General features: G+C 41.3%; 1 protein-coding gene across 1 annotated transcript in view; it reads right to left on the bottom strand.

Moving 5' to 3' along the window:
- Positions 1-435: 435 nt before the first annotated feature.
- Positions 436-22,867, bottom strand: part of LOC124776745 (bcl-2-related ovarian killer protein) — a 337,246-nt gene continuing 314,814 nt past the window's right edge. Inside the window, exon 6 of the mRNA XM_047251870.1 lies at positions 436-1,524. Within this exon, the coding sequence (XP_047107826.1) occupies positions 1,399-1,524 (126 nt within the window). The 3' untranslated portion in view covers positions 436-1,398. The remainder of the gene's footprint in view (positions 1,525-22,867) is intronic.

Below are 22,867 nucleotides of genomic sequence, written 5' to 3'. Positions count from 1 at the left end.
TTCTGGGCTGCTGGAAACCTTGCATATGCTTTGGCACATTTAGTTGACGTCTTTCAGATATTTCCAAATTACTAACAAAATATATTTACAGAGGATTAATGCAAAAGGTCAAATAACAATATTTGTTTCATTGGTATACTTACTGTTGATACCTTATAAGCTTCCTCGCAGTAGTCAGTTCATAAGAACTCTTTCCAGCTAGAAGTATCCCATTTTCATATACAGTCTTTTAATGCAAGCAAATGGAAACCTAAGCTTAGACAGTGATTATTAAGGACTGGTGTGAAATTGCTTCTGTTATTTGAGTTCTTACGCTATTCATAATTTTTTGGCATATCATTGCCTACTTGGACTACTATGTCACATCTACATGTGACAACTTCTTCATTGCTCATAGGTCCTGTTTCTGTATTACCTAAAAAGATTTACTAGAAATCAGTAAGTACAACTTTTATTTGTCCAAGTGTGGTTGTGAGTCACAGCATAACCCTTAAGGTTTTCCATTTGTAATCATTCGGAAATAATGATTTATGGAGCAAAAAGAAAATGTATATTTATTGTAATAATCTTAATAACAATGTTGAATATTTACGATACTCAACAAATATTTTGCTAAAATATTAATGGAAGAAGGGTTTTTGGTGATTATTTTTATAGAAACAAAATTAGTTCCATTAAATTAAAGATTCTGTTACAAAACAAAGGTAATAAATTCAGTTGACAAATGGATTTTTTTATAATAACACTTAAATACTAAAAAAAGAACTTAAGAAAATTGGTGGAATTGTTTTGAGCCCTTACACATGAGTAATAAAATGGCAACAATCATCACTGTGGAAAGTCAACATTTCGGAGTATGGCAATAAATGTGATGCACCAGAATCAAGAAATAAAAATCTTTATCAGATCTTTTCTCATTCTATACTATCCAACAGACTCCAGATTTTTTGTATCAGTATTTAAATATGTGTACAAAATTTTTCAGTGCGTGCATGAAAGGTCTGACATAAATTATGTTGGTTCAGTTTGATAGTTTGTGCTTTTTTTCCACAGTGTTTTTTGTACCACACAGTAGTTGATATTGTTGGTAACATTTAAGTATTGTGTGATTATCTTATTGTAGAAAGATATCTGTCTGTATATACATCACTATAAATTACCGAGTAACACCTTTCAATATTACAAGTTTATCACTCTTGTTGAATCTTATTTTGTACTTATCAGTTCTTTTTTCCAAATATATAGTGTCTATCATGAGTAAAAGGAATACCTTTCATTCAGTAACAACAACAATGTAACAGACTGAACAGACTGCCCTGAGGTACACACTATGCACTGGTCTTACAGAGCTGGTCATTAATTCTCTGCAGATTACTGAATATTTAATTCTTCAAATTGCTAACTGCAGAGACGTATGATGAAAAGAAGTAGAAATATTAATGCTGATACAGCTCCCACAAGTATAACACACCGTGATACAGCAGCTTCGTTGGTTCTGGGCTTGTAGTGGTTCAGCAAACCTTGCTGTTTGTAAACAGAAATAGAAATATTAAAAAATAATACATTATAAGTGTGATACTTTTTTAAAAAAATGTAGAATATGAACAATGTACAAATTATAAATTTAAAGCGCTTTACACAAAGAAATTATTTGTAAGTTAATAAGACTGCCACTCTTATTCATAAGTCTCTCGATAACACAACATTATTAAGACTGACAACCCCGCCACCCACACACACACACACACACACACACACACACACACACACACACACACATACATATATATATATATATATATATATATATATATATATATATATATATATATACACACACACACGTGGCTATGTAGTCACAGCAGTTACATTATCCTACCCAGAGTAGAATGGCAGGTGGTGCTGGAAAAGGTAAGTAACAAAAGACAGCATGGAGAGAAGGGAAGCTGACAGCTACCAGGGTGGTGGGAAGGTGGGGGGGGGGGGGGGGATGTACAGGCAGCAAGGCAATGGGATACGAATGTGGCACTGGTGAACATGTCTCATGTATGCAGGGATGTTGTATAAGGTGCAGAATGAATTGAAAGGAATTAGAGGGAAAGGGGACAGAGAAAGAGGGAGACCATGGAAAGAAAGGAGTGAGTGTACACTACTGGAATGAAGTTGGAGGCATGGAGACAGAGATGGTGATGGTGAACAGTAAGAGCAGTGGTCAGCAGAGACTGAGGCCAGTAAATCTAGTCCACAAACATGTCTATACTGGGTCAGTGAACTCTGAAGGTGGACACTGTGTGTAATGTCAGCAACTACTTCAGTCTTATTATTATGAGCCTGTCAACCATTCAGCACATTGACTATATGGTGATCTTTGTACTCCATCCAGAACTTTTTTCTATTTTATCTATGCATTTTTTATTTACATTAAACTACATTTAAACTATATTTTCCAATGATCACACTTTCATGTTACAATAAGACAGGCAAGAGGCAAACTGAAGTAAAACCAAAGTAGTCAGTACATTTTTGGCATTAATGCTTCACTGATTCTTAACATTAACCAGAATCAAAACTGTAACAGAATGATTTTCATCCACTTATGACAAATGTTAATGAAAATTTATTGTCCTATCTCTTCTAATATTATGTAATGTGTAAACAAGACTGAAAATACGAATAGTGGCTTGCAGTCAATGGAAATAATCATTGTCAGTTACTGGCAGCAGGAAGAGACTACAAATATTGAATATGATGAAGGTACAGGAACTGTCCATGAATCAGTCTCTAAGTGGTACTACACATGTTAGTAGTACCTGTATCTTCTTCGACAATCTGCTGAAAAATGCATTCACTGAAGTCAGGTGTGCCAGAAATTTTTGACCTACCGACCTGCCTTCATGGACTATTCATGTTACTATGCATCCAATCTCAGCAGGGACACAATAAACGGCATGAGAGGTCTGATTGTGTTCAGTCTTGCATCCATTATCAATCACATGGCTTTACAGAAACATCATATTTCAAAATGAGTACCCTACCATGGTTATGCAGAACATTTATACATCTACATACATACTCTGCAAACCACTCTGAAATTTCTGAACGAAAGCATAAGTTGATTTTTGAATGCATGCATAGGGTACGTGATGTCTCGGTCCGTGGAATACCTGTCGCATCAAGAAACAAAAAACTTTTTCCGCAGACAAAAGGGGACGGGGCTATATGAGCTGAGCCAAATAAACGTGAACGGGAGAATGCCAATCGCTGTTTGTTTATGTGGTTGATTGGGTGTGCGAACGATCAGCGTTGTTATAATTATTAGTGAAACCCATGGATTTAATGATTATACATTATCTTCTTGGCGTAACCAAGAAAATGAAATTTTGACAGAAAATTTTTGCCAGATCGCTACATTACTATGGCCGGTTGTACAGTCCCCAATTAGCAGCCACTGAAATTCTATTCTCGGAATAGTGCGGAAAACGCGTTGTACGAACACATAATAACGCCTGACTGGAGAATAAATGCAGGAGGACTGAACCCGTGATTCTAGCAGAGTTAACTGGAGAATAAGTTTTGACAGTGGCAACAATAGTTACAGAATTACTGATGACAAGATTGTTTGTTAGAACAAGGAAGAGAAAAGAACGGGGACATCACACAAATTATGTGGAAGAATGTGACGACACCAAATTTATAAAAAAATTTCGTACTACTACTACTACTACTACTTTTCGATAGCGTGCTTGAGAAAGTGGAGCATATGAACGAAATGTGGAAGATTTTCTAACATAAAACTTTTTGCTTGTAGTGAGCGTAATAGGCATTTGATATTAGTACTTTGTCAATTATATTCTGTGGTGTTATTTATGTGAACGAGGTAGATAAAAATGAGCATTTTTGCCAAAACAATCTCGCTTATTTGGCGTATGTTACAGTTGCTGCAATATTAGGATGGCCTATTTCCTTTTTTTATAGCAGACAGTGGAAAAATAAGCATAATCAAATAGAAACCTCACGAGTCTTGGGTGTAATACCTATTAACAACTTTTTCAGTGTTAGACAACGACATTTTGATTTTTCATGTAGCAAAATGTTTAACGAACTTTGGTTAGGTAATAGATTCTTTCGCAGAAAAGAAGGCGCGAGGGTGTAAAGCCACAACAAGATTAGAGAGGGGAAAAAATGCTAGGACCTAAGGATTGAAGAAATGTGTCCTATCTTTACTCGTTTTATGGTACCTTTAATTTTATATCACTCAGAAGAGAAAGTTATTAGCTAATAGGCAATTAAGAGTGCAAATTTACTGAAGAGTTCTTATTCTCCTAGTCACAAATAATCCCACCCAGTATTAGTAGCGGTTTTTTTTTCCAGGGAGACAGGACGTAAAACTGGTTATCTGAAAGCAGGAGAGGCACCACATGACATTTTAATTTACACTGTCCTGAATGTAGGTGTGATGGCTTCCATTACGAAATATACACGTTCGAATGCCACAGAGCAAAATATAGTGACGTGCAAACTCGTCAACTGAAAGCAGGACAGGCACCACACGACATTTTAATTTACACTGTCCTGAAGGTAGGTGTGATGGCTTCCATTACGAAATATACACGTTCGAATTCCACAGAGCAAAATATAGTGACGTGCGACAGAAGAACGCTGTGTGAAGAGGCGCAACACTGCACTTTGGCACACGTAAGACCAAATAACATGTCTTACATTTCCTCGAACATACATGTTTTATACATCAACATCTTCAGAAAGATGTGCACTACAAAACTAATATATTTTTGAAAAATCGATCAAGAAACAATCAATTAAAAAAAAAGCGCTCGAGTGGGAAAAGGGGGAGGGGACATCACTACCAAGTTTTTGCCCTGATTCAGAAATATCGTAGATCCGAGGCTGTCTTATCCTCATTTTCACTAATGTTTTCACCACATGTTGATCCCTGGTTGTTCATGTTTTTAATGTGCTAACTGCTTGTGGTATTTTCAGGTGTCAGCCTCTGAATCTTCTTTATCCTCATCATCTGACATGTTGTCCTTGATTGTAAGGACGTTGAATTTCTGTACATATTTATTTTGTAACTAATTACCTTTGATTCTGAGATGGCATCATTGAAGTTCATGACCTTGAATCTTGGGTCAGGAGTTGTTGTAACTGCCAGAATGTTCTAAATTGTCAGGTCTTCTTGGCAGTTTATTTATTTCATTTTTAAACTGTCTTTGTAATTATCACATTTTCGACTCTGTGCTGAACACAACTGGTCAACGGGCTAACTTTGTTGTTTAGTAAGTATCCCCTGAAATTACATTTATTAAATTTTCAAATGGTCATAGAAATTTCACCATTTCTTTGACACAGTCTTAACTGGGCACTAGAAACCATTAGGGCAGCCTCAGGTCTAATTAATAATATCGCTACCACGATGTACACTAACCCCAGGGATCGTTCTAACGTATACCAGCACGAATTCCATCGTATGTGAACGTCAAATGCCATTTTTTCACTTGACTTTCCTTCAGTCCCATCTCTACCTGTCTTTTCCATAACCCGTCACTTGCATTGAGGCTCACTTTAGTACATTTGACAACGTTTCGGACCTTACTTACCAATTTTGCGCAGTGTTTTGCATCATCAATGAATTTAGTTATGACTAAGATAGTCGTATGGGCAAAACAAGGGTTAATTGTTTTTTCACCAACCATGTCCCGATTATGCAATGACAGCTGAAACTTTTTCAGTTGAAACATTCCACTGAGGCAATATATCTATCAGTTTTTCAGTGATGTACAGCATTTGTTTATGTCCAAATATTGTATGTGATGCAGTAGTTTTCAGTATTCTTTAACTATGTTTTGAAAATATCACTCACTGCATCATACTTATGGTCAACCCTGGTTTTTATTGCTTCTCAACTTGACATCTTGGACAATGGAAACTGGAACAATGAGAATCATAGTGACCACAGCGCATAATTCAGTGGAAACTAATTGAAGAACTTGATAATCCCATGAACTTCATATTTTACTTACATACTTCTTCAAAAGTACAAAAATCTAGAGGACAGCAGTAAATGTAGCATTGCATGAATTACAAGACTTGATGCGTTGCAGTCTGAGCGTCCACTAACGGAATGAATCATCTATTGTTGAACGTTGTCGTTGGTTCCGGACTTCTGTCGGCGACGCATCGGCGATGAATCACCATTCAAAACATCGATGCTCACCTCGATGCTTATGGACGAAAACTCGATGTTTCCAAAACATCGATATATCCATAGTGAGCATTGAGAATTTTCTGTGTATTCTCCACAGAGTCGAAAAAGACCGTACCATTAATTTGTTAGAGGAGCCTGAAATTTATAAAGCAAAAAGAAAGAACCCACTAAACTGCTTTACTGGTAGAGCGACTTCGTACCCAATACCTACTTAGTTTTGCATGTTAATGTTTTACTGGCCATTAAAATTGCTGCACCAAGAAGAAATGCAGATGGTAAACGGGTATTCACATTATACTAGAGCTGACATGTGATTACCTTTTCACGCAATTTGGGTGCATGGATCCTGAGAAATCAGTACCCAGAACAACCACCTCTGGCCGTAATAACGGCCTTGTTACGACTGGGCATTGAGTCAAACAGAGCTTGGATGGCGTGTATAGGTACAGCTGCCCATGCAGCTTCAACACGATACCACAGTTCTTCACGAGTAGTGACTGGCGTATTTTGACGAACCAGTTGCTCGTCCACCATTGACCAGACGTTTTTAATTGGTGAGAGATCTGGAGAATGTGCTGACCAGGGCAGCAATCGAACATTTTCTGTATCCAGAAAGGCCCGTACAGGACCTGCAACATGCGGTCGTGCATTATCCTGCTGAAGTGTTAAGTTTCGCAGGGATCGAATGAAGGGTAGAGCCACGGGTCGTAACACATCTGAAATGTAACGTCCACTGTTCAAAGTGCAGTCAATGCGAACAGGAGGTAACCGAGACGTGTAACCAATGACACCCCATACCATCACGCCAGTATGGCGATGACGAATACACGCGTCCAATGTGCGTTCACCGCGATGTCGTCAGACACGGATGCGACCATCATGATGCTGTAAACAGAATCTGGATTCATCCGAAAAAATGACGTTTTGCCATTCGTGCACCCGGGTACGTCGTTGAGTACACTATCGTAGGCGCTCCTGTCTTTGATGCAGGGTCAAGGGTAACCGCAGCCACGGTCTCCTAGCTGATAGTCCATGCTGCTGCACACGTCGAACTGTTCGTGCGGATGGTTATCTTGCAAACGTCCCCACCTGTTGACTCAGGGATCGAGACGTGGCTGCACGATCCGTTACAGCCATGCGGATAAGATGCCTGTAATCTCGACTGCTAGTGATACGAGGCCATTGGGATCCAGCATGGCGTTCCGTATTACCCTCCTGAACCCACCGATTCCATATTCTGCTAACAGTAATTGGATCTCGACCAACGCGAGCAGCAACGTCGCGATACAATAAACCGCAATCGCGATATGCTACAATCCGACCTTTATCAAACTCAGAAACGTGATGGTACGCATTTCTCCTCATTACACGAGGCATCGCAACAACGCTTCACCTAGCAACGCCGGTCAACTGCTGTTTGTGTATGTCAGCACATTGTAGGTGTCGCCACCGCCGCCAACCTTGTGTGAATGCTCTGAAAAGCTGATCATTTGCATATCACATCATCTTCTTTCCGTCGGTTAAATTTCGCGTCTGTAGCATGTCATCTTCGTGGTGTAGCAATTTTAATGGCCAGTAGTGTATGCCTCTGGTATATATAGTTTACTGATAGTTTCGCCTAGTATAGAGTGCCTCACCTGTTTACTTTGTTTTCGTACGTTGTACGCGTAACTCTAATATTTTCTTGTTCCTTCTCATTAACTAGATGTTGTTGTTCATGCACTGATACGGAATTTTATCATTCTTTTCTTGCAACTGAGTGCCGCAGGGTACTAGGGCCCCTCTGGCGGTCACGTTCCTCTAATCACTTCTCGCCTATGCGTAACTCTGGCGTTAGCGCTAACAGAGGGCGCTGATTATGTACAGCAATATGTTTTCATTCATTGCGGTTTTTTAGCTATTTGTTTAATAGTTTTGATATTATTTTATGCACTATGAACGGTGTTTATTACTTATGTCATTATCTAGAATATTGGCACTTGAGCATATGTCAATTACTGTCTCGTAACTCTTCCTCTTTTTAACTATCTGACTGTTGTCGTGTTCCATTTCTTTTTATTATTGTAATGCCTTTTGTACCTTATAAGCTCATTACAGACTTCAATTATTGTATCCCCCCCTTTATTTTACTCTGTTCAAACAATCACTGAAAACTAGTGTATGCCTACAGTAGCGACATCTGGTGAACTTACAACACGAACATCCTGTGGCTACTGTACGGCAACTTGTTTTGAACAGTAGTGCTACTGACAACATGACTTGTGCATATGCTGTTATTTATATATATTTGACGACGCTGGTGCTGAATCTGCATTTAAAATTCGACGATGCCACTATGGCAGCAATAAATAGGACATTGTTCTTATAAAACTCTGGTATGCCACTTCTTACTTAAAGCCCACAAATGCGTATGTATATCAGTAGTACTTTTCATTATGGTCTATTTATTGTTTTTAAGCTGTAGACAATCTGCGAGTGCAATTATGTTTTTCCCATATTTTTTGCTGCAGATCATAGACTGAAACCGGTAATCTATGAACTTGACCATAGATGTAAATTAAAGGAAATTTATCAATATATCGTCTGCGTCCCTGATTATCGTGCGTGAACCAACGCGAGTGATTGTCTTCTGCCGCGAGACGCCGTCTACAGATGACGAATAAAACATTAATTCATTTCTACGTAATTAAATGGAATTATTTACGAATATGTTTTACATATTTTTTCTTGTCTCAACCGTTAAGGAAGACGACAAGGTGTTTCATTTTTCGTGATGCAAAATGCCTGAAAATTCTTGGAGTTTAATAAACAAAACAGATACATTTAACGGAGACCTTAGTCATCAATAATATATTCTCCTTCACAATTTACAAGTCTGCCAACGCTGGGGTAACTTTTCGATTCCGCTACTACAGAAATCACGTGGTTTTTAGGCGAAGAACTCATTTAGCCATGTTCGGAGCGCATTTTCGTCCGGAAAGGAAATTCCTTGTAGGTTTTTCGATATGGAGCTGAAAAGGTGAAAATATGAGGGCGCAAGATGAGGTAAAAAGGTAGGCGTGGAATGCCTTCCCATCCCAATACCTGTATAGCGTCTTTTGTCAGTCTAGCATAATTTGGGCGGGCGTTATCGTACAGTAGCATCACTTCACGCACTTTCCCTGGTCGTTGTTGTTGGATTGCGTCTGCAAAATGTCTCAGTTGCCGACAATAAAAAATGTCAGTAGTGATGGTTACATCTCGGGGAAGCAATTCGTAGTACACTATGTCGTCGCTGTTCCACCAGATGCATATCATTTATGTTTTGTGATGCGCGCAAGTCTTTGTACGGGGAATTGCTACTTTGCTCGGGCTCAGCCATTCCTCTCTTTTCCTTATGTTAGCGTAAAGACAACATTTCTCGTCACCAGTAACGATACAGGATAGGTTGGTCGGCTCTGTTCACGAGACAACTGATGAACAAGCAAAGAGGCACATAAGGCGCGCCGCCGATTTTTATGGTTTTGCCTTTAGAGCATGCTGTTCGCATTATAATTTTTCTTAACTTTGTGTGTTTCGCTCGAAACTAAATATTGTTATTTTAGGTCCACTATGACTAAAGTACGACTCTATAATTTGGCAGTTTTGTCAGTTTAAAACAGTGCAGCTAAAAGTATGTATTTTGACAATGCAGTTTCAAAATTTGCAGCACGAAAAATTAGAACGAAGAGATTCTAAGCTAAATGTTAAAGTCATCTATCATTAAGAAGATCTATGGTTGTTTGTACTGCTTCATTAATAATCAGTTTAAAATGTGTTATTTATGAAAATGCTTTTTACTTGTTTCCATTCATAAAACTGTTCGCAAAATAATTAACATTGTACTGTGCTACGTAATAGCTTCTATCAAAAAATGTTTCTGTAAAAAAAAAAAAAAAATTGATGTTATTTTGGGGTTGGTGGGGTATGACAAGTTAATCTCCGTACCGGGTGCCAAACAACCTAGCTACGCCACACCCTAAAAGGGGTACATGCATCATTAATATACACTAAGTACACATTTTATAATAACAATATTCATTCATAAATAACAAATAATGCAGCTGAACTGTTTTTTAATAATTAACCTTGAGTAATTTATAAATGGTTCTCCTGTGAATTAACAACTAAAGAAATGTTAGGTGAAGGCTAGGTACGTTAGTTTTAATAGAATCGTGTCAATGAGATAGCAAAATGAAATGGTGGAATACTAATGACCGTGACAATCGGACCTGCTGCCCTAACTAACTTCCTCCCGCTATCTTCAGATAAATAATAGCATACCTGAAAGATCTTACTATCTCCTTGACCGTGGCAGCATCGGAGAATGCAATCTACAGTATTTTTTCAATCGGAAAGTGTATCAGAATAAGGTGTAGCAAATTAGGAACAGGGAGACAGAAAGTCCATTAATTTTTATACACAGGGTGAGCACAGTCTTGCCCTGATTATAACAATTTATTACAGAATAACCGTTTGACATAATAATTTACATATTTTGATGCCGTTACATAGGTTAAAGACCACTTATGTTAGTTAACCTCAACGTATGCTCCCTTGGTAGCTCGGAGAATGTCGAGGAGGTATTCTAGTTCCCGCCAGGTGTTTCGTAACATGTGTTCTGTCGCAGTACCCACAGCAGCTTGCATCGTAGCCTTCAGTTCGTCGACGTCAGCAACTGGTGTGACGAAGACTCTATCTTTGATATAGCCCCAGAAAAAAAGTCAAGGGGCGTAATGTCTGGAGAGAGTGGGAGCCAGGGTGTTTGACCGTTCCTTCCAATCCACCGATCCGGAAATGTTTCATACGGGAAATCACGCACTATCAAAACCCCAGTGAGGGGGGCGGGGGGGGGGGGGTGCTCCATATTGCTGGAAAAGTATCCATGATTGATATTCTTCTAACTGTGGGGCAATGAACTGCTGCAAAACGTCTGAGTAAATGGTAGCGGTAATGGATTTTTCCGCGAAGAAAAACGGTCCAGAAACCTTGTTATGCACGAGGCCGCACCAAACATTCACTTTTTCGCTGTCTCACTATAACTGTACAGTAGCATGTGGAGACTCTGACCCTCATGTACGGACATTATGCCTATTTACCATTCCACTGACATGAAAGGTGGATTCATCGGTAAAGCATGTGCGATTTAAGTAATCGTTAGCGCCATCAATCCTGTTGAGAATCTCAGTTGCAAATTCAGCACGTGTCAGCAAATCATTCGGTTGCAAGGCCTGAACGATTTGCACTTTGTAAGCATGCAACCTAATCCTTTCATAAAGAATCTTCACTACACTTGCCTGCGGTATTTGAAGTTCACGCGATGCTTGACGAGTTGATTTAGACGGACTCCGTTGAAACGATTGCCGAACACGATCAACAGTTGCGTCACTCACACGAGGCCTGCCACTTCGAGGACGATCTTCAACGCTGCCTGTTTCGTTGAACTTTGCATACCATCACTTCATTGATTTAACGTCAGGAGGGCTACGTCCATAAGAAGCCCCTAATTTACGCTGAACACTGATGGGCGATTTCTTTTCGTGAAACCAAAGCACACATTGCGCTTTCTCCTGCTTCGACGCCATTTCGCCAGCAACTAACGTGACCTAGACCGCGTCGGTGTTGTGGAGCACTAGCGCCATCTATTGGTCACAACAACAAGTAACACTAACCTATGTAACGGCATCAAATGTAACTTATTATGTCAAACGGTTATTCTGTTATAAATTTTTATAATCGGGGCAAGACTTTGTGCTCACACTGTATATTTAACGGTAAACACTATTCAAATGCGGGGTAACTTTTACTGTGTGTGACAGCACCAATACACAATGCTAGATTGTCTGCAGCAAACGCCAATCCTTCATAGGATTATGAATTTAAAAAGAAGATTACAAATGACGAAAAGTAATTTGTACTGCCCTTATGGAGTTATGGTTGGTAAAATGCCCAAGAAACAGGTCTGAGAGAAAGAGAGGAGACATTGTTTGACCATAAGGGTGAATGAGATTCGAATGCAAAGCGCAGCATGTGCGGCAACTCTTACCAAACTCGCATCAGCGTAGGCTTGCAGAGCAGGCTGCTTGAGCGCGTAGTTTCTGTGTGTGTGTGTGTGTGTGTGTGTGTGTGTGTGTGTGTGTGTGTGTGTGTGAATTCCTAAGGGACCAAACTGCTGAGGTCATCGGTCCCTAGACTTAAACACTAATGAAATTAACTGATGTTAAGAACAACACACAACACACCCATGCCCGAGGGAAGACTCGAACCTGTGGCGGGAGGGGCCACGCAGTCCGTGACATGGCGCCTCAAACCGCACGGCCACACCTCGCGGCGTAGTTTCAGTGATTGCTCAGTGATTGTAGTAGCGGCTGTGTGCATACTCTCGCGACATGATCAGAAGCCTACCGCGTTTATTCTATGCATATCTAATTCCAAGGCAACGTTCTGCAAGCTAAGATGGTGGCAGACTTCCGTGCCAATTTTCACGAACAGTGCAAAACCAAACGCTGTCGACGAGAGCGTGCACCAGGGTGCCGGAGAAGCACGCATCTGCGTTAGTTCTATTGCCTAGGTGGTGTGAGTCCACCAAAAGAACGTAGTCCCTGCAGTGAACCTTACATGTGAGGTTGCGCTGACCTCTAACAGTTCCTATTGTTTTTTATGCAGTCGGACGGGGGAAACCTCTAGGCTCTTAGGTTGTCTATTCTGAAGTGATGTCAGTCGAGTATGTAGAAAAAAGTCTTTCTCCGTGCCCACGAAGCCTATTTAAACCAAACACATCTTTTCCCTATAACGGTCCATGCCATATTAGGTCTTTTTAAAATAATGTGCTTGACGGGTATCAAAATTATTCTGACATTATCAGTTGATGGTACAATACTTCAGAAACACATGGATCGGTACAGAATCTCGAACAAAATTGATTTTATAGTAGAAGTTTGCGTACCATAATAAGTTTTCGAACTCATTTAATATGCATGCAATCGCCTGTGATTTCGATAACTGGATTGGTAATTTCCTCTTTGGTACGTATCTGGGATTAGATTTTAAATCAGTTGAATAATTCGGTATTCTTTATTTGTGAGGGCTAGGCGAAACGTTCGCTAAGACCTCTCTTTCCACGTGAGTGTGAAATATCTAGGGCAAATGTCAGGTTTATAATATTAATGCGAATGAATATTAATAGCTATTAATGTCATACTTTTTAACTAGCTGTGAAAGAGGGCATTGTCTAAGTATGTATTTATTTGTAGTGTGTGTCTGAGTATTTGTTTTTAGCTGTGCTTGAGGCTTGTATGCGTGGAATTTATTTTTGGCTTGTAAAGGTTCTTTGTGTACAACGTTTGAAATAGTACAAATGGGGATGTGAAAGAAGAGCTTGTTTGCTTCCCTAACAAGGTTGACAGTCATGTAGAGCTGTCCGAGCTAAAAGCAACTAGCACTAAGGTACACGCCGCCAGCACGCAGTGTCTGACCTTGTCTTTTGTTTTGGTGATGGCATTAACATAAACTCACTGGGAACTATACACATGTAAAGTGGAAAGGTAAATTGTTAGGTTCAAATGGTTCAAATGGCTCTGAGCACTATGGGACTTAACATCTGTGGTCATCAGTCCCCTAGAACTTAAGAACTACTTAAACCTAACTAACCTAAAGACATCACACACATCCATGCCAGAGGCAGGATTCGAACCTGCGACCGTAGCGGTCACGCGGTTCCAGACTGAAGCGCCTAGAACCGCACGGCCACACCAGCCGGCCTAAATTGTTAGGAATAAGCAGAGTTCGGGGTACAACAACTCGCTTACCTGCGCCTCTTCCCGTCAAAATTTCTTACATCTAACCAGGCGTTCTACATGTTTTACATTACATGTATTACGAGAAGTACGAGGGTTGCCCAGAAAGTAACGCACCGCATTTTTTTCCTCAGCCGAAAACAATGCAACAAATGCGCAACGTTACGTGTGTATTATTTGCAGACTTCTGTGTGAGAGCGCCGAGTTTCTGTCATTTCCAACAGATAGAGTAGCTGCAGGACAGTTTCAAAATGGCGTCTGTAGGTGATGTACGTTACAAGCAACATGCCGTCATTGAATTTCTCACTGCAGAGAAATAATCTGTGGCGGATATTCACAAACGCTTGTAACATCTGCTATCGACAGAAGTACAGTTAGTCGCCGGGCATGGAGGATGAGGTCATCAGAAGGCGGTTCAGTGCAGCTCCGCGATTTGCAGCGGTCGGAGAGACCATCCACGGCTGTCGCACTTGACATGTTGCAGCGAGCTGATGTCATTCGCGAGGACAGACGCATTACGACTCGGCAGTTGGCACTGCATCTGTGAATAAGCATAGGAAGTGTGGATGCAATTATCTGCCCTCTTGGACATTGAAAAGTGTGTGCAAGATGGGTCCCACGGTGTCTAACGGTGGGTCACAAATCGTACAGAAAAAAACATTTGTCTTGATTTGTTGCAACATTTTCAAGCTGAGGGGGAGGCCTTGTCCCAGATTGTGACAGGTCATGAAACCTGAGCCCGAAACAAAACGACAGTCGATGCAATGTCGCCATTTCCACTCCCCACAGAAGAAAAAATTCAAGGCAACTGCTTCCACCAGTAAGGTCAAGATCACCCTGTTCTGGGACTGAAAACGTGTGATACTCATTGATGTGATGTGAAGAGGTGGTACCATTAATTCAGATGCATATGTCAACATATTAACAAAACTCAAGATGCGCTTCCGGCGACTTCGGCGCCACAGCAACCTAGCAGATGTTTTTCTGCAACACGAAAACACTCAGTCCTACGCAAGTCTGAGGACTGCTGAGCATATAGCAAAACAGGGTTGGACAGTGTTACCCCATCCACCCTACAGCCCTCACCTAGCCCCCTTGGACTTCTACTTGTTTGGACCATTAAGGGATGCCATTAGTGCAAGACATTTTGATGACAATGAGGAGGTGATTCACACAGTGAAGCACCAGCTCTGCGACTAGGGCAAGGATTGGTACCGAAAGGGCATACACGTCCTTGTTTCATGCTGGAGGAATGGGATGGAGATTACGTGGAAAAATAGGGCGTGTAGATAAAACACCATTCTTTCGCGTCTGTGATTCTCATTATGTTCAATAAAGAATTGGTGATGAAAAAAATGTGGTGCATTACTTTCTGGGCAACCTCAACCCTCATATGTTATATTGTATTTAGAAATTTAAAATTACAGTTGCACAGATAGAAAACACACACCACTTATATTCATTCATGATGTGCATGACAATAAACAGATTATGGGTAGGTAGATTTTAATTATGAGTGCTAGTAGCAATGGGCATGAGAGAAAAGGGTGGAAGAGGCAGAGAAAGAGGACGGTGATAACACACAGTTAAAGATGATAGACTAAAACCAAGTGTCTTGACTGATAGAGAAATGAAAAGAGAAGGGAATGTAAGAAAAAAAAAAGAGGTGCGTCACTAAGAAATTATTCCAGTGGATGTGATGTTCACATATCCACAAACAAATAATTACAATTTCAGAAAAATTGGATGATTTATTCAGAGAAAGAACTTCACAAATTGAGCAGATCAGTAAAGCATTTGTACACCTCTAGCCTTTATGCAAGCAGTTATTCGGCTTGGTGCTGATTGGTAGACTTGTTAGATGTCCTCCTGAAAGATGTCGTGCGAAATTCTGTGCAACTAGTGAGTTAGATAGTCCAAGTCCCGAAGAAGTTGGAGGGCTCTGCCTATAGTGCTCCAAAAGTTCTCAACTGGGAAAAGATCTGGCGATCTTGCTGGCCAAGGCAGGGTTTGGCAAGAACGTAGACAAGCAGGAGAAACTCTCGCTCTGTGTGGGCGGGCATTATCTTGCTGAAATGAAGGCCAAGGATGGCTCGACATCAAGGCCAACAACACGGGATGTAGAATATCGTTGTAGCACTGCTGTGCTGTAAGAGTGCCACGGGTGACAACCTGCTACGAAAAGAAGTGGCAGCCCAGACTATCACTCCTGGTTGTGGGGCTGTAGGACGGGCGACAGTCAGGTTGGTACCCCACTGCTGTCTGGGTCGTCTTCAGACACGTCTTCGGACTGGAGTCTTATTGTCTCGCGCACAATTTTCTTCAGTGACGAGTCCACTTCGAACTGAGCCCTGATGACCAGCGAAGTCCTCAACTCCATGTCGTAACAGTTTGTTTCATTAGGTAGCACTATTGGATTGTTGTTGTTGTTGTTGTTGTTGTTGTTGTTGTCGTCTTCAGTCCACAGACTGGTTTCATGCAGCTCTCCATGCTACTCTATCCTGTGCAAGCTTCTTCATCTCCCAGTGCCTACTGCAACCTACATCCTTCTGAATCTGCTTGGTGTATTCATCTCTTGGTCTCCCTCTACGATTTTTACCCTCCACGCTGCCCTCCAATGCTAAATTTGTGATCCCTTGATGCCTCAAAACATGTCCTACCAACCGATCCCTCCTTCTAGTCAAGTTGTGCCACAAACTTCTCTTCTCCCCAAACCTATTCAATACCTTCTCATTAGTTACGTGATCTACCCACCTTATCTTCAGCATTCTTCTGTAGCACCACATTTCGAAAGCTTCTATTCTCTTCTTGTCCAAACTGGTTATCGCCCATATTTCACTTCCATACATGGCTACACTCCATACAAATACTTTCAGAAACGACTTCCTGACACTTAAATCTATACTCGATGTTAACAAATTTCTCTTCTTCAGAAACGATTTCCTTGCCATTGCCAGTCTACATTTTATATCCTCTCTACTTCGACCATCATCAGTTATTTTAGTCCCTAAATAGCAAAACTCCTTTACTACTTTAAGTGTCTCATTTCCTAATCTAATCCCCTCAGCATCACCCGATTTAATTTGATTACATTCCATTATCCTCGTTTTGCTTTTGTTGATGTTCATCTTATATCCTCCTTTCAAGACACTGTCCATTCCGTTCAACTGCTCTTCCAAGTCCTTTGCTGTCTCTGACAGAATTACAATGTCATCGGCGAACCTCAAAGTTTTTATTTCTTCTCCATGGATTTTAATACCTACTCCGAATTTTTCTTTTGTTTCCTTTACTGCTTGCTAAATATACAGATTGAATAACATCGGGGACACGCTACAACCCTGTCCCACTCGCTTCCCAACCACTGCTTCCCTTTCATGCACCTAGGCTCTTATAACCGCCATCTGGTTTCAGTACAAATTGTAAATAGCCTTTCGTCTACGGGATTATAGTTTCTCTTTCGTATCTCCCCAAATAACTTGTTCCTAATTGTAATCCCTAGGTATTCAGTTGATTCGACAACCTTTAAATTTGTGTGATTTATCATATAATCGAGCTTTAATAGACTTTTTATGCCCATGTGGAAGAGCTCACACTTTTTATTGTTTAAGATCAATTGCCACTGTTTTCACTGTAGTAATGTCTCGAGTAAGTCATTCATTTATTATTTTATCCATGATGGCTGGAGAACTCAGTAACTGTTACGAATTACAACGATGATGGAAAAAAAAAGACACTACACCATTTACAATTATGCTGAACGAATGATTTTTATGGACACGACTTGTTTGGGGTGTTAAATCATTTTATTGTCTTCCCTTCCTTTTTTTAGGACGTAAGACCATTTCCAGCTGGCAGTGTACCTCCTGTGCGGATTAAATATAAATTCCCACGCGAGAATACAAAATGTCAGCTCGTGACAGCTGTTTCCCTGATTATTGTGCCTCATTTGAATTAACGCACTTACTCGCAGACATTGCAAAGTTTAATCTCAACAAGGAATGCGCAGAAGAGGGCGCCCCAGTCTCTGTAAACGTAATCACTTACTGCTGGTGTGGTGTTGGACTGATCCTCCAGCTTTGGATTCATTCGTGTTGTATTTCTTCTATGTTAAAACTGTCACAATATCTAGTGTAATTATGAGAATTGTACAGCACCATAACTGGTTGTAGAGATTTCTCCCCTCATCGCTGAATGTAGTAGTAGTAGTATTAGTAGTAGTAGTAGTTGTTGTTGTTGTTATTTTGAGTTCAAAGATGGTTTGATTCAATTCTTCATGTTAGTCTATCCAGCGCACGTCACGAACTTCCTCAGCCCCGAAAAACTACTGCAAACTACATCCACTAGAAACTGCTTACCTTACTCAAACCTTGGTCTCCCTCTACAAATTTTGCGCCGTCCGCTTCCCTCAGTCGCCATATTGGCTTCCACTTGATTCGTGAGGATGTGTTCTATTAACCAATCCCTTATTTAATCAAGTTGTGCATAAATTACTTTCCTTCTGTATACTGTTCAGTTCCTCTTCATAAATTATACACATCTAATCTTCAGCACTATTCTGCAGAAACACATTACAAACGCTTTTCTTCTCCTATCTGAACAGATTATCGTTCACATTTTATTTCTGAACGAAGCTTCGCTCCAAACAGAGAATTCGGGAAGAAATTTCGAACATTTAAGTTTACATTCAATTTTTTTCCTTTCCTAGAAGCAATTTTCTTTCTATTGTCAGGATATTTTGCACTGATGTGACAAAAGTCATGGGATACCTCCCAATATCGTGTCGTGCCTAGTGCAGCAACTCGACGTGGCATGGACTCAACAAGTCGTTTGAAGCCCCTGCAGAAATACTGAGCCATGTTGCCTATATAATCGCCCCTAATTGCAAATGTGTTGCCGGTGCAGGATTTTGTGCACGAACTGACTTCTCTACTGTGTCCCATAAATTTTTCGATGTTATTCACGTCGGCTGATGTGGACGGCCAAATAATTCCTCGAACTGTCCAGAATGTTCTTCAAACCAATCACGAACAATTGTGGTGGACTGCCATCCATAAATATTTCATCGTTGTTTGGGAACATGACGTCCATGAATAGCTGGAAATGTTCTCCAAGTAGCCGAGGATAACCATCTCCAGTCAATGATCGGTTCAGATGAAGCAGAAGGCCCAGTCTATTCCATATAAACACAGCCCACACAATTTTGGAGGTGACACCAGGTTGCACATTGCCTTGTTGACAACTTCATTCCGTGGCTTCGTGGGGCGTGCGCCCCACTCGAACCCTACCATTAGCTCTTACCAACTGGAATCAACTGGTCTGATCAGGCCACGGTTTTCCAGATACATAGGGTCTGACCAATAAGGACTCGAGCCTAGGAGAGGCGCTGCAGGCATTCCCGTCGGTCGTCTGCTGCCATAGTTCACCAACGCCGTACTATGCCGCACGTCTCATATTGATTTCTGCGGTTATTTCACGCAATGTTGCTTGTCTCTTGGCACTGACAACTGTACGCATACGCCACTGCTCTCTGTCGTTAAGTGAGGCCGTCGGCCACTGCGTTATGCGTTATCGTTGGTGAGAGGTAATGCCTGAAATTTGGTATTCTCGCACACTCTTGACACTGTCGATCTCGGAATATTGACCTCTCTATTGATTTCCGAAATGGAATGTCTCATGTGTCTAGTTCAAACTACCATTCCGTGTTTAAACTCTGTTGATTCCCTTCATGCGACCATAATGACGTCGGAAGCCGTTTCACTTGAATCACCTGAGTAGAAATGACAGCTCCGCCACTGGACTGCCCTTTTATATCTTGTATACGAGATACTACCGCCATCTATATATGTGCATATCGCTCTCCCACGTCTTAACTCACCAACTACTTTTAGTGTCTCAAGTCCTAACCTAATTCCTTCAGTATCGCCTGATATAATTTGGATGCATTCGAGCAACCATTATTTTAAATTTATAGATGTTAATCTTATAACCTCTTTTCAAGACACTACCCATTCCGTTCAACTGGTCTTCCAAGTCCTTTTTCTATCTCGATTCAAATGGCTCTGAGCACTATGGGACTTAAAATCTGAGGTCATCAGTGCCCTAGAATTTAGAACTACTTAAACCTAACTAATCTAAGGACATCACACACATCCATGCCCGAGGCAGGATTCAAACCTGCGACCGTAACGGTCGCGCGGTTCCAGACTGAAGCGCCTAGAACCGCTCGGCCACACCAGCCGGCTTGCTATCTCGGAAAGGATTGCAATGTCATTGGTAAACCTCGACATTTTTATTTCTTAACATAGAAATTCCCTGTTGACATTTATGCTTCGTTTCCTTTACTGCTTGCGAAACGTACAGATTTAGTGACAAGTGGGATAGCCTACAATCCTGCCTCACTGCCTTCCCAAATGTTTATCTTTCATATCCTCAACCTTTACAACTGCAGTCTGGTTCTGTACAATTAGTAGGAAAACTTTCTTTCGCTCCCTCTATTTCGTTTCTGCTGTCTTCAGAATTTGTAAGGCTGTATTGCAGTCAACAATGTCAAAAACTTTCTCTAAGTTTACACATACTATTGAGTCCATCTTTTAAGGTAAGTCGAGAGTGAGTATAACCTGGTGTGTTCCTGCGAGCGGCGTTCAATAAATAAAGCAACACTTTTTTTGTGAAAGGCGGTTGGTTTCATTCAGGATTCCAGTACACCAAATTGTATTCCACCCTTTTGGCTACAAAACCCTGTCTTTCAACATAATGTCCGTTCAATGCTACGGCCTTACGCTGCCTTACTGGGAGGACCAGAACGTCCGCGTGGCACCACTCGACTGGTCGACGTCAGAGCCGACGCCTTGCTGCATCAGTGACCTCCCCATCGTCCACGTACTGCTGTCCGCCAAGTGAATCCTTCATTGGGCCAAACAGATGGAAACTGGAAGGTGCGATATCCAAGCTGTAGGGTGGACGAGGAAGAACTGTCCAGTTATTTTATTTTATTTATTCGTGTCAAAAGTGTTGCATTAAAACAGGCAGAGAGAAAAGCAGGCTAAATGCATAAAATTAATACATACAAAAGGAATTGTAGATAAAATGTGAGGAAAACAGAGCTATATAATAATAGTTATATGTAAAACAGATTACAAACACTAAATATAAGGCCAAAAATTAGCGAGCTCTACGACATTGTCCCTGGCTCACGAAAGAACCTCCAACGTGCAGGAAACTGGGCACTGAAGACAGCTGTACAGGTGCTTGGTGGTTTGTTGTGCTCCGCATTCGCATAAACTTGATGGTTCCCCAATATAGTTCTATTTGGAAATATTATCCTTTGTTCTACCCACATCACTTTTTAGTCTGTTGAGAGACTTCCATGTTTTCCGTTGCAGGTTTTCGTCTGGGGAGAGGGCCTCCGAAGCTGAGATCCTTGATGCGATATCTGCGTTTCTAGTTGCCCACAGGTTTTTTCGTGCCATTTACGGTGGCGTTCTTGACAAAGTTTTAGAAAGCTTTTCCTAGATTTCAGGCTGCGTGGGGGAGGTTGGTATCCATGCACCGAGTGAGCAGCGTTTACTTCCAATTTGCTACTCTCTGTGTTCGCGGCTAGTTCCCGTTTTATATCTAATGGGGCTATCCCCGCCAGGCTGTAGAGTTTGTAGGTAGGGGTTGCTCTCAAGCATCCTGATGTTATTCTGCATGTCTCGTTGAGAGCAACATCTACATGCCTGGCATGATCAGAACTGTACCAAACAGGACAGGCGTATTCAGCAGCAGAGTAACATAGTGCAAATGCCAATGCTCTGAGTACAGTCGGTTGGGCACCCTACCCGCTACTTGTGAGCTTTCTGATGATGTCATTGGTGGCGGATATTTTTTGTTTCGTAATATTCAATGCTTCCTAAATGTCAGTGCACTGTCCAACATGACCCCCATATATTTTGGATTATGTCAGTGCTCCAGCTTCACACCATCCCATACGACTTTTAATTTTCTGTTAACGCCCACCGAAGCTTTGTGAGCTTCCTCTCGGGTGCGCAGACTTGTGGGAGGCCCTGCTTTGTCAGGGAGAAGAAGCAGTTCGTTTGCATTTTTGTGGCGACGAAAACGCTGAAGTCGTTTCTTCAATTTCCTGAGGGTAGCACAAAACGCTTCAAAGTTGATCGTTGGATCCTGAGGGAGGACATCAAACACAATAATCTTGTGAGAGTCCCAGAAGTCCGTCGTCATAACCTTACCGGCTCAGGTTGCGGCTTTGAACTGCTGTGGCGCCACTACGTGAACTGACGTTTGTTTCCTGGTCGAACTACCGAACCCGTGCTTCATCACTTGTGAGATGTTCGACAAAAACTATCATGATTAGCCTCTTAATGTGTGAGCAATTCCGCGCAAATGGCCCTTCAAACCTCTATGGTCTTCTGGTAGACGGCGAGGAACCCAGCTGGTGGACGAGTGTGTCACTCCAGTTGTGCAGCGAGTTGTTTGTGATCCGTCGATCACCTCGAATGAGACTGTCCGCACGTTTCAGCTTTGCAGGAGTCACAGCTGTGTGCAGAATGCGGAAGGATGGATAGGTTTTTGCGACCTCGTTGCGGTGATGACACCTCGCCCAATGAATCACCTTGTCTTTGTTCACTGTCAGGTCTCCGTAGATATTCTTCAAGCGCCTATGAATATAAGCAGTACTATAGATTTCCGCCAAAAGAAGCTGAATGACAGCTCTCTGCTTGGAACGCACCTACGTTACAGACGCTATTTCGAAGGCTTCGAAGCCGTCACCTATAGGAACCTCTTGAAACTATAGGGACTGAAGCGGGAGTATCCACGTTGTCCTACAACA

The sequence above is a fragment of the Schistocerca piceifrons genome, chromosome 2 (genome assembly GCF_021461385.2).
Source record: "Schistocerca piceifrons isolate TAMUIC-IGC-003096 chromosome 2, iqSchPice1.1, whole genome shotgun sequence".
Taxonomy (NCBI): Eukaryota; Metazoa; Arthropoda; class Insecta; order Orthoptera; family Acrididae; genus Schistocerca; species Schistocerca piceifrons.
The sequence above is the reverse complement of the archived record's forward strand: the minus strand, read 5'-3'. Positions and strand labels throughout refer to the sequence as shown.